The sequence below is a fragment of the Jaculus jaculus genome, chromosome 15 (assembly GCF_020740685.1).
Source record: "Jaculus jaculus isolate mJacJac1 chromosome 15, mJacJac1.mat.Y.cur, whole genome shotgun sequence".
Lineage (NCBI taxonomy): Eukaryota > Metazoa > Chordata > Mammalia > Rodentia > Dipodidae > Jaculus > Jaculus jaculus.
Window position 1 is genome coordinate 54,960,795 of NC_059116.1, and position 13,406 is coordinate 54,974,200.

At 40.8% G+C, this 13,406-nt stretch overlaps 1 protein-coding gene across 1 annotated transcript in view; it reads left to right on the forward strand.

Moving 5' to 3' along the window:
- The first annotated feature begins 6,441 nt into the window (after nucleotides 1–6,441).
- C15H10orf67 (chromosome 15 C10orf67 homolog) overlaps nucleotides 6,442–13,406 on the forward strand; it is a 202,224-nt gene continuing 195,259 nt past the window's right edge. Inside the window, exon 1 of the mRNA XM_045134756.1 lies at nucleotides 6,442–6,551. Within this exon, the coding sequence (XP_044990691.1) occupies nucleotides 6,442–6,551 (110 nt within the window). The remainder of the gene's footprint in view (nucleotides 6,552–13,406) is intronic.

The window sequence follows — 13,406 nt, forward strand, 5'->3', positions numbered from 1 at the left end:
CTTTTGACCATCAGAAATGTGGGTGACCTAATGAGCTTGCTATTCATTTTCCTAAAGGTCTGGCTTGATAAGAGCATGTCTGGACTAGGCCTGTGAGTTTGTCACAGACTGACAGAAAAGAGAGAGTGTAGATATCCTAGTGCTTCATATGACTCTATTCTTAAGTGTTATGTGGCTAACCCTTCCATTGCTCACTGATGGAGTTGGGCTACTGCTGGGGCCTCAAGTAAAGTTATCACAAGACACTTGTTGCCAATACTTTATGTCTCCCTCCTCTCTATCCCCCATTCTGAACACCAGCTGCAGCAGGCAGACCCCAATTCAGGCCAGGTCAAGAGTTCTGGATCTCTGATCTTATTTATTTATTTATTTATGATTATTTGAAGAGGATAAAAGTAGACTATTAAAGAAAGTAAAGAACCAGATGCATTTTCCATGCAAACCAGAGACATAGGTTTGCAGGATCAGGAGTTCCAAGCTGCTGGGAAGGAATGACCTCAAAGTGTCATGATAAACATGCTTAGGATTTCCAAAGGCAATATCCAAAAAAGAGAAATAAGGGGAAGCATAGAAAAAGTTGTACCTCTTGAGTTAGAATTGAGAACAGTTGGTTGGCTTGAGCAGTGATGGTCTGTAGGAAGAGCAATTCTCTTCTTGCTTTTATTTCAGGGAAACAAATCTTAGTGATATCAGCTTATTTACTAATAACAGACTCGAGGTGCTTTCCCGGGTCCCAGGGCACCATCTAGAGGGTACTGTTTGAAGCACAAAGCAGTGAAGGCTGGGAGAACAGGCCTTCATCCATACCAGACATACCTGTGCCAGGTACATGACTAGTATTTAACTTCTTCTCTTCCTCCAAACAAGTATTCAGAAATCTGAACATATGCCTCTATTGACTCAAATCATATGATCTCAAATCTATACTAAGAGATGAAAGCTACCTTCTGATCTCTAGATTAGTTTGTGCCCTTTAAAAAGAGCCTTTTTTTTGAACTGTCACCATGTAGGATTTTCACGTGGGAGAGCTTAGTCTGGCACTGTACTCACATTTCTGTCTGGTCTTACCAAAAGTTTTCTTTGCTAATTTTTGGGAGGCCTGACTATTCCTGCCACTATCATTTTTTAGCAGTTGCTGTGAATCTGCTAGTTGTCCTTTAGACTCTTCTAACTAAAATGAAAGAGGTTTTATGAAAGCAGGGCTTGTGGTGGACACAATATGTTTCTGAATCATATCAATTTTATGTCAACACTCATAAATAAGCATGTATTCATAAAATGATGACCATATTTAAGGATTCCTCTAAACACAATAGGAAGTGAAAAGGAACCTGCATCAATTTTAAAGAAGGCTAGATATAATCCACATTGTTACAAACAAGAAAAAAAGAAAAAAAAGTTCTAAATCAGACCTGTAAATACATGCTATGAGTATTGTATAAAATTGCCATCAGAATAAGTATGTGAGATATATAAGAAACAAGAGTTAAGCAAGTTAACTCCTTGAATTTTCTTTTCTCTTTTCTTTCCATGCTTTTTTTCCCCAGGCCCTCTATGTGGGATCTCTGGCCATGTGGGTGCCTTTCCTTGGCTCTGTACTTCCCTCAATAAATATAATAATTTAATAATTATCCAATTTTCTTTTTTATTCAGTTCTTTGATTAATATTAGAAATGAACCTAAGGCTTGGGATTCAAGGACTTTCCTGGATCCTTAGCACCCCATTACAGGGCCTTATCCTATTTTAACAAAGAATTGATAAAATGGATTCCAAGAAGGGTAAACTATGAATTATTCAATGTGTTTAGGGAGAAAATTGTGACTTATGAGGTTTATTGTAGGGGGAATTAAGATCCAAGAAGGAGGTTAGCTGAAACACTCAAGTCACAGGAGAATTACCCTCTTTACGTTGCTGAAAAGGGAGAGGGGTAGAGAGAGAGAGAGCACTTCCATTACAGAGAACTCTCTAGAGGTTAAAGAAAAAGAGAGACATATACACCTGTGAACTAAAGTTCCCAGAAAATCACTGAATCTGATACATCTACTTCCAGAAAGGATGGATGGACTGATAAAACTCCTGTGAACACAGAGAGGTAGAACAGTGCAAATCAGAGCCAAGTTACTTTGGGCTATCTTTTGCCCTTTGATAGCCATGTATTGCCCACCTGTGTCTGACCTAATATTCTGGTGACTCTCAGTTGATTAGGTGTAATACTTTTTGGAGTGTAAGAACAGACCCCCAGCTTCCACTAACCCAAGGGCTAAGAATGTCATCAGATGGCAACTTAGGCTTATGGTGGAGATTTCCTTGCTCTGTGGTAACCCTTACCTGATTGATGGTCAGCCGATGTATTTGAAAAGTACCTTGATTTATTACTTTCTTTTTTTCTGTAATTATATAACTTTTATGAAATTATTAACATGTTGGAACATGGAATTTGGGATAACCTAAATGGTTACTCATATTTGGCTCCAGAACAATCTCTTATCCCTTTTTGAGTGAGACTGTGCTTTTTGTGTTGACACACCTTATCCATGGAAAGCCAAGCATAAGATCCAAAGATCCTCTTCACATAAAAGACCAGAAAGGATTAAGAAATAGATAATAATAGATAGATTTTAAAAACCACACATGTAACAAAGTGAGAAAGCACCCCAAAGCAAGACACATGTAGAAGGCAAGCAGAAAAATTCTCAGGCCAAGAGAATTACTCTCCCCTTCCCAGCCAGGGGAGAGATAGACTTACATGTGTGTTCAGGTGAGATCACAGGAAAAAGAAAAGGATGGCTCATGTGGTCATCCTCCTTTATATAGATCTGACTGACATCCAGTTAGGATGAGCCTTGTTATCAGATTCAGGCATGTAAGGAGAGAACTGATTAGCTGGTGGCTCAGGGGGCTGGCCCAGAGAGGGTGAGCTGAGGAAGAAGCAGAGTTCTTGCTGGGAAGTGTTGCTGGCAGCTATCTTGAATTAGACAGGATCAGATGTAGTTCTGGTTTTTCCAGGGCAGACAGAATGGCATCTCCTTGTTCCCTCTTTGGGCTTCTGTCCCTAACTACCTGTAAAAAAATTAGCTTACTCCTGTTTCTCCCTCAATTTCCACCTACAGATTCATTTGTCTCCAGTCTTGATGAGTTTGCCACTACTGGCAAGGAGGGAACAGGCTTATGCCTTTATATTCATGTACTGTTGGGAATGGGGAGAGGCTAAGACCATCTCCCTCAGCCCATGCCCCATCACTGGACTTTTGGGTTTTTTTTTTTTTTCAAGGTAGGGTCTCACTCTAGCTCAGGCTGACCTGGAATGCATTATGCCATCTCAGGGTAGCCTCAAAGTCATGGCAATCCTCCTATCTCTGCCTCCTGAGTGCTGGGATTAAAGGCATGCACCACCATGCCCTGCTTTATTATACTTTTTATTCTTTATTTGCAAGCAAAGGGAGAGGGAGAGAGGGAGAGAGAGAGAGAAGGAGGAAGAGAGAGAGAGAGAGAGGAAGAAGAAGAAGGAAGAGGAGGAGGAGGAGGAAAGAAAAAAAGAAAGAAAGGAAGGAAGGAAGAAAGAAAGGCACATCAGGGGCCACTTTGGCCACTTTGTACAGCTGGCTTTATATGGGTACTGGGGAATCAAATGCTGGTCATCAGGCCTTGCAAGCAAGTGCCTTAACCACTGAGACATCTCTCCACCTCCAGAAAAATTTTAAAATAGTTTAATTTGTCTATTTGAGACAGAGATAATGGGCATACTAGGGCCTCTTGTCACTGCAAATGAACTCCAGATGCATGTGTCACTTTGGATGCCTAGCTTTATGTGGATATTGGGGAATTGAACCTGACTGGACTGTCAGGCTTTATAAGCAAGCACCTTTAACCACTGGGCCATTCTCCTGCCCTATCTGGCAGGAAGGTGGGCTGGAGATATGGCTTAGTGGTTAAGGCACTTGCCTGCAAAGCCTAAGGACCCAGGTTTGATTCTCCAGGTCCCACATAAGCCAGATACACATGGTGGAGCATGTGTTTGGAGTTTGCAGTGCTAGAGGCCCTGGTGCACCCATTTTCTCCCTCACCCCCTCTCTTTCTCTCTCCTTGTCTCTAATAAATAAAAATATTTAAAAGAAAATGAGGGAGGGAAATGAACAGAGTGTTCTCAATGAAATAAATGCAAATGGCCAATAAACATCTAAAATTTTTTCAACATCTTTAGCCACCAGGGATATGCAAATTAAATTACTTTGAGATTGCATTTTATTTCAGTCATAATGACTACCACCAAAAAGTCAAATGACAACAAATGCAGGAAAGAGTATGGGGAAAGAAAAATCCTCATTCACTGTTGGTAGGGGTGTATACTTGTACAGCCATTAAGGAAAGCAGTATGGAAGCTCCTAAAAAAACAACAACTAAAAATAGATCTTCCATTTGATCCAGCAATATAATGCCTGGGCATATACCCTAAGACTCTACAGTTTACTTTGGAGATACTTGTTTAGCCATGTGTTTCTCCATTCATAAAAGCTAGGAAATGTGACCGTTCCAGATACCAAACAACTCATGAATGCATAATGAAGATGTGGTACATATACACAATGAGTCCTAGTCAGCTATAACTAAAAATTAAATTTCAAAATTCTCAGGGAAATGAATAATGAAAAGAAGAATGCTAAGTGAGATAACATGGTCAGAAAGGTAAATGTCACATGTGCTCTCTCATCTGGGGATTCTAACCTGGAATAATTAGGTTTGTTCATAAATTGTAGTAAGGATTAGTAGTACTGACAAGGAAGTTAGAATGAGGCTTAGAGAGTGAAATAGTAGGGAGGAACTAGAAGAAAGAATAATAGGTAAGTAGGGACAGCATACTGGGGATAGAAAGGTCTAAGAGGGAGACAGGGAAAAGGGAGGAAGAAGTCGGGTGAAGGATGCACAAAACTAAAGGCAGTATGAATAAGTTCTGTAGAAACTTTATATATATATATATATATATATATATATATACATATATATATATATATATTTTAAAATTTATTTATTATTTATTTGAGAGAAAGCGGAGAGAGAGAAGCAGAGAGAGAGAATAGGTGTGCCAGGGCCCCCAGCCACTGCAAAGGAACTCCAGATGCATGCACCACCTTGCACATGTGGCTTATGTGGATCCTGGGGGAATCAAACCTAGGTCCTTTGGCTTTGCAGGCAAGGGCATTAACCACTAAGCCATCTCCCCAGCCAGAAACTTCTTCATTATCTACTCAAACATATAACTTTCTTAAAGAGAGAGGCAGAATAAGACAGAGTGATAAAGAGTTAGTACAGAAGTACCCTGCTGTGGAGAAAGCTATATCCTAAAACTATAGGCTGTTGCTGGCAAATTCCAGTGCCAGAATTGGCCAACCCTCTCACAGTGAGATGTTGGTCAGCAAAGCCCATAAGGCCCCCAAAATAATTCAGGCCATTGCCTAAGCACTTGGTTACCCACCAGAACTAAATGGTAATACTCTATTGCTAAAGACACCACAGGATATTGAGAAAACAAGCTGTAAGTGAAATGAAAGCCATCTCCCTGCTAGCTAGCTTTCATAGTGCTGGAAAGCTTTGAGTGAGCTGCTGAAGGATAAAATTCATCAATGGTGTGAACAAGCAGTGGATCCTGCAAGTACAATAGTGGCACATAAGTGATGAAAGTAGTTACGTACTCTCAAGTGGATATGAAGCTTACTTAGTGGGAGAGAATTCGTGCCATATACTGAGAACGTAGTCAGAATCCTATAGCTTGGAAGTTCATAGACTTTCAAGGGAAGTGTCCACTGTTCTTTGGCTAAATTAAGAGGTTACGCCTATGCTTACCAAAAAGCCTTCTAAATGTGTATGTTTAACCCCTTTGAGCAATGCTGGTTTAACACTTGGTTAGAGAACCTGCTTTTTACATGTGGTGGCAAATACCAAAAAGTCCTACCATCCACTTGGAGGTTCTCAGGCTGTGAAAGCAGCACTCACTTAATCCTCCGCTTCCTAAATATCCTATTTATTTTCTGGGCCCTTGGTGGTTTGCTGTTTTTCATCCTGGGGAAGGGTGATTTCGACATCAGGTGGAAGATCATGAAAAGAAGAAAGCCAAACTGTGGTGTAGGAAACTTCCAAGTTTCTCATATATGTTAATCCATGCAGTAGGCTGAGCTCAGAGCTTTAGGAGAAAAGGAAACAAAGAAAGTTAATATAGGCGTCCAGGTTTGCTTGGGGACATGTGGGCAGCACGGGAAGGCAAGTGCTTGGTGGGGAAGAGAGGACTGGGCCAGTGGAGGTGTGCCCTACTGAAGGCCGTGCTCCTGCCCCGCCCCTCAATTTGGCCTTCTCCAATTCTCTAGTAGCTGCCATGGCAACGGAAGTTGAAGGTCTCCACACACCCCACCCCGGAAGCAGGCCCTCAGAGAGCCCAGCGCTGGACACGGATGGCTGAGGCAGAGGCCCAGAGCCTAGAGGATGGGACTGAAACACAGGGTTGCCGGAAGATCCTTGACCACCTCCAGGCAGCTATCAACCAATTTCAGTTCAGCTCCAGGTGACTAGTCCCTTTGTGGCCAAGACACCCAGGAGCTGGCCTCCCAGCCTCGACTTCTCAGTATCCTTGTTTTTGATTTCCTAAGTGTACACTCTAGGGTCTGGGTTCCAGTTCTGCCTATACTCCCCCAGGATCCCCACATTAGGTGATATTTTTTTAACTTCTGTCTACCACGGTTGGTACCATAGCTGGCAAACAAAAACAAGTGATATCTACTCCATAGATCTTAAGGCATATTAAATGTGTTCAACTTGGTAACATTTTGATAGGTGTATCAGAAACGGTAGGAGGTCTCTCTCTTAGTTGGCTGCTTTAGTAAAATACCATAGATGCTAAACAACTAATTTCTCCTTCCTAGTTCTAAATGATAAGACCAACCAATAGCTGGGTACATTTGGTGTCTGGTGAGGACCTCTTCCTCATAAATAGCACCATGTGGGTAGATCCCCCATGGCAAAAGGGTCAGAGGAACTTTCTCCAATCCTCCTATTCTCTCCATCTCATACCTCCCACACACCTGGCTTTTATAAAGGCATGTTCCTATTCAAGAGGGGCCCCCTTACTGACATAATCATCTTCAATGACCACCCCCCAACTCCATATGACATTGCCTTGGTGTTTCAAGTGAATTTTCCAGAGGCTTGAGCACTCTCAAACACATGCAAGCCTAGCGGGCCATATGACTTGACAACAGTTATTTCATAGTCCTTGTTTTTTGTTCCTCCCTCTCATAATCTTTCTTTGACCTTTATGCTCAAGTTTTGTTTATTTGGGTAATGTAGAACTGACATTTTAAGGAAAATGTATTTTTCTTCATTAAAATTTTTTTTTCAAAACTCGTTGAGTACCCAGCAGTACTTAACAGCTATTGAGGTAGCAATTCTCTAAGATGGAGGCTTCATGAACCAGCAGCTATTCTGAGGCAAGCCCTATAAGGAGGTTGCTCAATAGTGACAGGGGCAACAGATGAGCTAACCCCTTGGTGGGTCTGATCCAATGACACAATTCTGCCCAGTTCAGCCTCCCCACGTCCACTTTAATAAATAGGTGTGATTGCTGAAGTGAGGCAGAGTACACACAGGCCCAGATTTTAAAGTGGCTATGTAAAGCTCATGCAGCCAGGTTCTGGCAAACACTAGAGGTGCACTGGCCAACTTGTTTTTCAGAAATCACTTTCTCTCTTGGATATTCTCCACAGTGAAGTAGTCCCTAACAAAAATTTCCAGCCAGATTCAAGAATCAGACAGACTTTCCTCTACTAATAAACATGGGCTTAACCAAGGAACTACTGGTGTCCATAACAATTTTTCTTCACCCAAAGTGCTTGGGGTCTGGACTAATCCACCCTTCTGAGTGGGAGAGGCTGGAGTACTGACATCTGGGGATCTGAAGCTTTGCCAACATCAGGTGAACAACAGCAGCAAGAGACTGAATCAAAGTAACACTGGCAAGCTAGGGCTAATAAACCTCAAATTCCACCCCCAGCCACTCCTAAACAAGGCTCCATCTCACAAACTACCACCAGCTGGAGAGCAAGTATTCAGTACACATGAGTTTACTGGGGCCATATTATTCAAACCACCATAAGACAGATGCCACTTTATGATCAAAGGATGGAAAAAGGTATTTCAAATAAATTGTAACAGGAAACAAGCAGATGTGGCTATACCAATAACTGAAAAATTGACTGTAAACCAAATGCAATCAAAAGAGGGCAAGAAAACTCCATTAATTAAGGGAACACAGGAGAAAATACAGCATTTTCAGAAAATGGTGCTGGAGAAACAATAAATACATGTGGAAGAATGACTCTAGACACTTTTCTCTCAACCTACACATAAATCAACTCCAAATGGAGTAAGTCTCTCAACATAAGACCTTAAACTATGAAATGAGTAGAAGAAAATGTAGGAAGAACACTCTATTAATTTCTAATAAAAATTAGAACTGAGGGTTGGAGAGATGGTTTAGCGGTTAAGCACTTGCCTATGAAGCCTAAGGACCCTGGTTCAAGGCTCGATTCCCCAGGACCCACGTTAGCCATATGCACAAGGGGGCGCACGCGCCTGGAGTTCATTTGCAGTGGCTGGAGGCCCTGGCGCGCCCATTCTCTCTCTCTATATATATATCTAGCTGCCTCTTTCTTTCTCTGTCTGTTGCTCTCAAATAAGTAGATAAAAATAAATGAAAAAAAAATCAGAACTGCTTTGAAAGTCCATCTCATGCCATGCTTTCTGAATAAGACTCCAGTAGTTCAGGGAATCAGACAAACACTCAATCTTTGGGGTCTCATGAAACTAAATAGTTATTGTACAGCTGAACAAACCATCAACAGACAACCAACAGAGTCATAAAATTTGCACCAGCTATATATGTGACAAAGGTTTATTATCAAAAAAATATGAAGAACTCAAAAAACTCACATGAAAAAAATCAGTCAACCCACTCAAAAAAAAAAAAAAAAATTGGGGTAGAGAACTGAACCGAGAGTTCTCCAAAAGAGAAATACAAATGGGCAAAAAATATCTTTAAAAATTTTCAACATCTTTAGCCATCAGGGAAATAAAAATTAGAACTGCTTTGAAAGTCCAGTCAGAATGGTTATGCAGGGCTGGAGAGATGGCTTAGTGCTTATTCCCCAGTACCCACATAAAGCCAGATGCACAAAGTGGCATATGTGTCTGGAGTTCATTTGCAGTGGCTGGATGCCCTGGCATGCCCATTATGTCTCTCTATATACATCTGTCTCTCTCTCTATCATGGTCTCTCTCTCAAATAAATAAATAAATACATCAAAGGACCACAAATACTGGTGAGGGTGTGGAGAAAGAAGAATCCTCATTCATCATTGGTGGAAGTGTAAACTTGTATAGTTACTATATGGAAATCAATAAGGAAGTTTCTCAAAAGTCTAAAAATAGCAGGTGTGGTGGTGGATGCCTTTAATCCCAGCACTCAGGAGGCAGAGGTATGAGGATTGCTGTGAGTTCGAGTATACATAGTGAATTCTAGGTCAGCCTGGGCTAGAGTGAGACCCTACCTCAAACAGCCAAAAAAAAAAAAAAAAGTCTAAAAATAGATCTTCTATTTGACTCAGTTATATCACTCTTGGGCATAAAGACTCCACAGTTTACTATAGATATAGTCAGCCATGTTTATCATTGCTGTATTCACAATATTTAGGAAATGGAATCAGACCAAGTGCCCATCAACTGATGAACTGAGAATGAAAAGTTGGTACACATACACACTGAAAATCTACTCAGTGATAAGGAAAAATGAAATTATAAAATTCACAGGAAAATTGATAGACCTAGAAAAAAATCATACTAAGTATAGTAATCCAGGATCAGAAAGACAAATGCCATGTGTGCTCTCTGAAATGTGGATTCTAACAGAGCATAGGTTTTTTTTTTTGTAAGTTGAAGCATTTGTATTACTTGTTAGAAAGGTTGAATTAGGCTTTGAGAGAGGAGTAGTGGAAAGGAGAATAAACAGGCAAGCAGAGGGACTGAACACAAGGGGGTAAAGATCTATGGAGGACTGCATAAACAAAGGGAGAGGTGGAGGCAGGGATACACAAAACTAAAGACAGTATGAATATGTACTATACAAGACTATTTAATTACCTAATTAAACATATAACTTTCTTAAAAAGAGAGAAAGGCTTCCGGTTAAGATGATAGAATGGGAGCCATGCCAAAAACAGAAGAATAAAGAGGCAATTTCAATAAAATTCCCAACATTCTTCAGAGCTACACAAATAGTGTTAAAATTCACATGGAACCATAGATAGCCTCACATATCCCAAAATTTCCTCAGCAAAAGCTATACCCCTGGGTCACCTGATACCTAATTTCAAGATTTACTACAGAGCAGGCTAGGAAGATGGCTCAGCAGTTAAAAGTGCTTACTTGCAGAGTCTAATGGCCTACGTTCAATTCCCCAATACCTGCGTAAAGCCAGATGCACAAAGTGCTGCATGCATCTGGAGTTTCTAATAGTAAGAGGCCCTGGTGTGCTCATATTTCTTTCTCTCACTCTCTTCCCAAAGCCATAGTAATAAAAACAGCATGGTACTAGTACAAAAACAGGTATTTAGATTAATGGAATAGAATAGAATATCCAAGTCTAAGTTTAGGTAACTACAGCTACTTGACCTTTGACAAAGTGTCCAATGCTGTGCACTGGAGAAAAGAAAACATTTTCAACAAATGGTGTGGGAGAAATTAGATAACCACATGTAGAAGGATGAATTTAGACCCACATCTCTCACCCTGCACAAAAATCAACTCCAAATGGATTAAGGTCCTCAGTATAAAACCTGAAACTCTAAAATAATTTGAAGAAAAAAATAGGGAAAACACTCCACGATATAGGTTTGAGGAAAACTCTTTGAATAAGACCCCAGTAGCCCAAGAAATTAGACAAACTCAACCAGTGGGATTAAACTAAAAAGCTATTGTATAGACAGGCAAATCATCAACACAGCAAATAGACAGCCTACACAATGGGAGGAAATTTTTACCAGTTATATCTAGAATTTACAAAGAACTCAAAAAATTAAGCAATAAAAAATGAAACAATCCAATCAAAAAATGGGGGCTGGAGAGATGGCTTAGCGGTTAAGCGCTTGCCTGTGAAGCCTAAGGACCCCGGTTCGAGGCTCGGTTCCCCAGGTCCCATATTAGCCAGATGCACAAGGGGGTGCACGTGTCTGGAGTTCGTTTGCAGAGGCTGGAAGCCCTGGCGCGCCCATTCTCTCTCTCTCTCCCTCTACCTGTCTTTCTCTCTGTGTCTGTCGCTCTCAAATAAATAAATAAATAAAAATTAAAAAAAAAATGGGGCAGAGACCTGAACAGACAATTTGCAAAGGAAGAATTACAAATGGCCAATACTTAAAGAGATGTTGAACATCTTTATAGTCATCAAGGAAATGCAAATTAAAACTAATTTGAGGTTCCATTTCACAATAGTCAGAATAGATCTCATCAAAAAAAAAAAAATGAATGACAACAAATGTTGATGATGCTGTCAGAAAGCGGAACCCTTATGCACTGCTAGTGGAAGTAGAAACTTGTAAAACTACTATGGAAATCAGTATGGAAACTCCCCAAAGTGATGAAAATAGATCTACCATTTGATCCAGCTATATGACTCCTAGGCATATATCCTAAAGACTCCCCTCTTTACTACAGAGATGCTTGCTCACAAATGTTTGTTGCTGCTCTATTCACAATATCTAGGAACTGAAATCAGCTCAGATGTCTATCAACTGATGAATGGAGAATGAAGATACAGTACATATACAATGGAATTCTACATAGTAGTAAGGAAAAATGAAATAATGAAATTTAAAGGAAAATGGATGGACTTGGGGAAAAAAAATCTTTCTAAGTGAGCTCACAGAGGCTCAGAAAGACCAGCACTGCCTATGCTGTCTCATATTCAGTTCCTAACTGGGATCAACTGGAGTTAAATGTAGAAGGTAGTATGCATCATAATATGGGCATAGAACTGAAATTAGAGCAGGAAAAAAATGGAAATAGGGAGGGAAGAGAGGATTGGACATCTGACAGACTAGAAGAGGGAAAGAATTTATAGGGTGGGAAGACCTTGATGGGGCAGCAGGAAAGGAGTGTAGATTGGGAAATTAAACAAAACTTTTAAGAATGACATAAATCACCATAGAAACTTTCCTCCTAGATACTATTCTAAAAGACATACCCCCCAATATAGGGGGTGGGGGAGCAGTCAGAACAGAAGTGCCCAGAAGTAGGTGGAGAGCTTAATCCTAAAACTATTGGCTCTGGCTAGTAAATCCTAGAACCAGAATTGGGTTGTCCCTCACAGTGAGCTGTTCATCAGGATGAACCATGAGGTCTACAAAACAATGCAGGCTAGTGACAAAACACTTAGTTACCACCTGTCAGAGCTAAAAGGTAAGACCTGTGGTGGTGAAGACACAACAACCTGCTGTCCAACGTAGGAACTGAGAAGGAAGCCAGCTCTCTCCTGGCAAGCCCACATGGTGCTGGAAAGTACTATAGGAGCTGCTGGGGAATACTGGCCACCAACAGTGTGATTAAACAGGGGAATCCGCAAGCTATGCAATCAACCAGCCAGACATTAAGTATACATCTGTGCAATAGAGACACACAGTCTTTGCAGGTAACAAAATGCTCTTTGATTAGTCATTGGCCTGCTAAGTGGGAATGAACTCATATCTTGTACTGGAAACAAAATCAGAACCCCATGGCTGTGAAACTCATAGACTCCAGAGAAGATTTCATCGCTCTATGTATAAGAAGAGTGGGCATATACATCAAAAAGTCTCTCAAATAACTATACATATTCCCTTAATAAAGGCTGCTCTCAAGCCAAGTGTGGTTGTGCACACCTTTAATCCCAGCACTAGGGAAGCAGAGGTAGGAGGATTGCTGTGAGTTCGAGGCCACCCTGAGACTCCATAGTGAATTCCAGGTCAGCCTGGGCTACAGTGAGATCTTACCTTGGAAAAAAAAAAAAAAGCTGCTCTTGCTCTTGGTTGGAAAATCTGCTTTGTTTTACAGATAGCAAATACTGGGGAGATCCATGATCCAACAATACAATAAGGAAAGGTAGCACACTGCTTACCAGAAGACACATCTGCTGGGCCTCAAAATTTGAAGAGAAAGCAGAAACATGAGTATGATTCCCACTGCTAGCCTGACAACCATCACCAGGAAAAATATAACAAACACTGCAATTAAGTGAAATCCACTGAAGCAGAAATCCAGAGGTTACAGACAACTCAACACCAAATCAGACTCCCAATAGGCCCTCCATGGCTCAGGGATCATTTTGGAAGGGGTG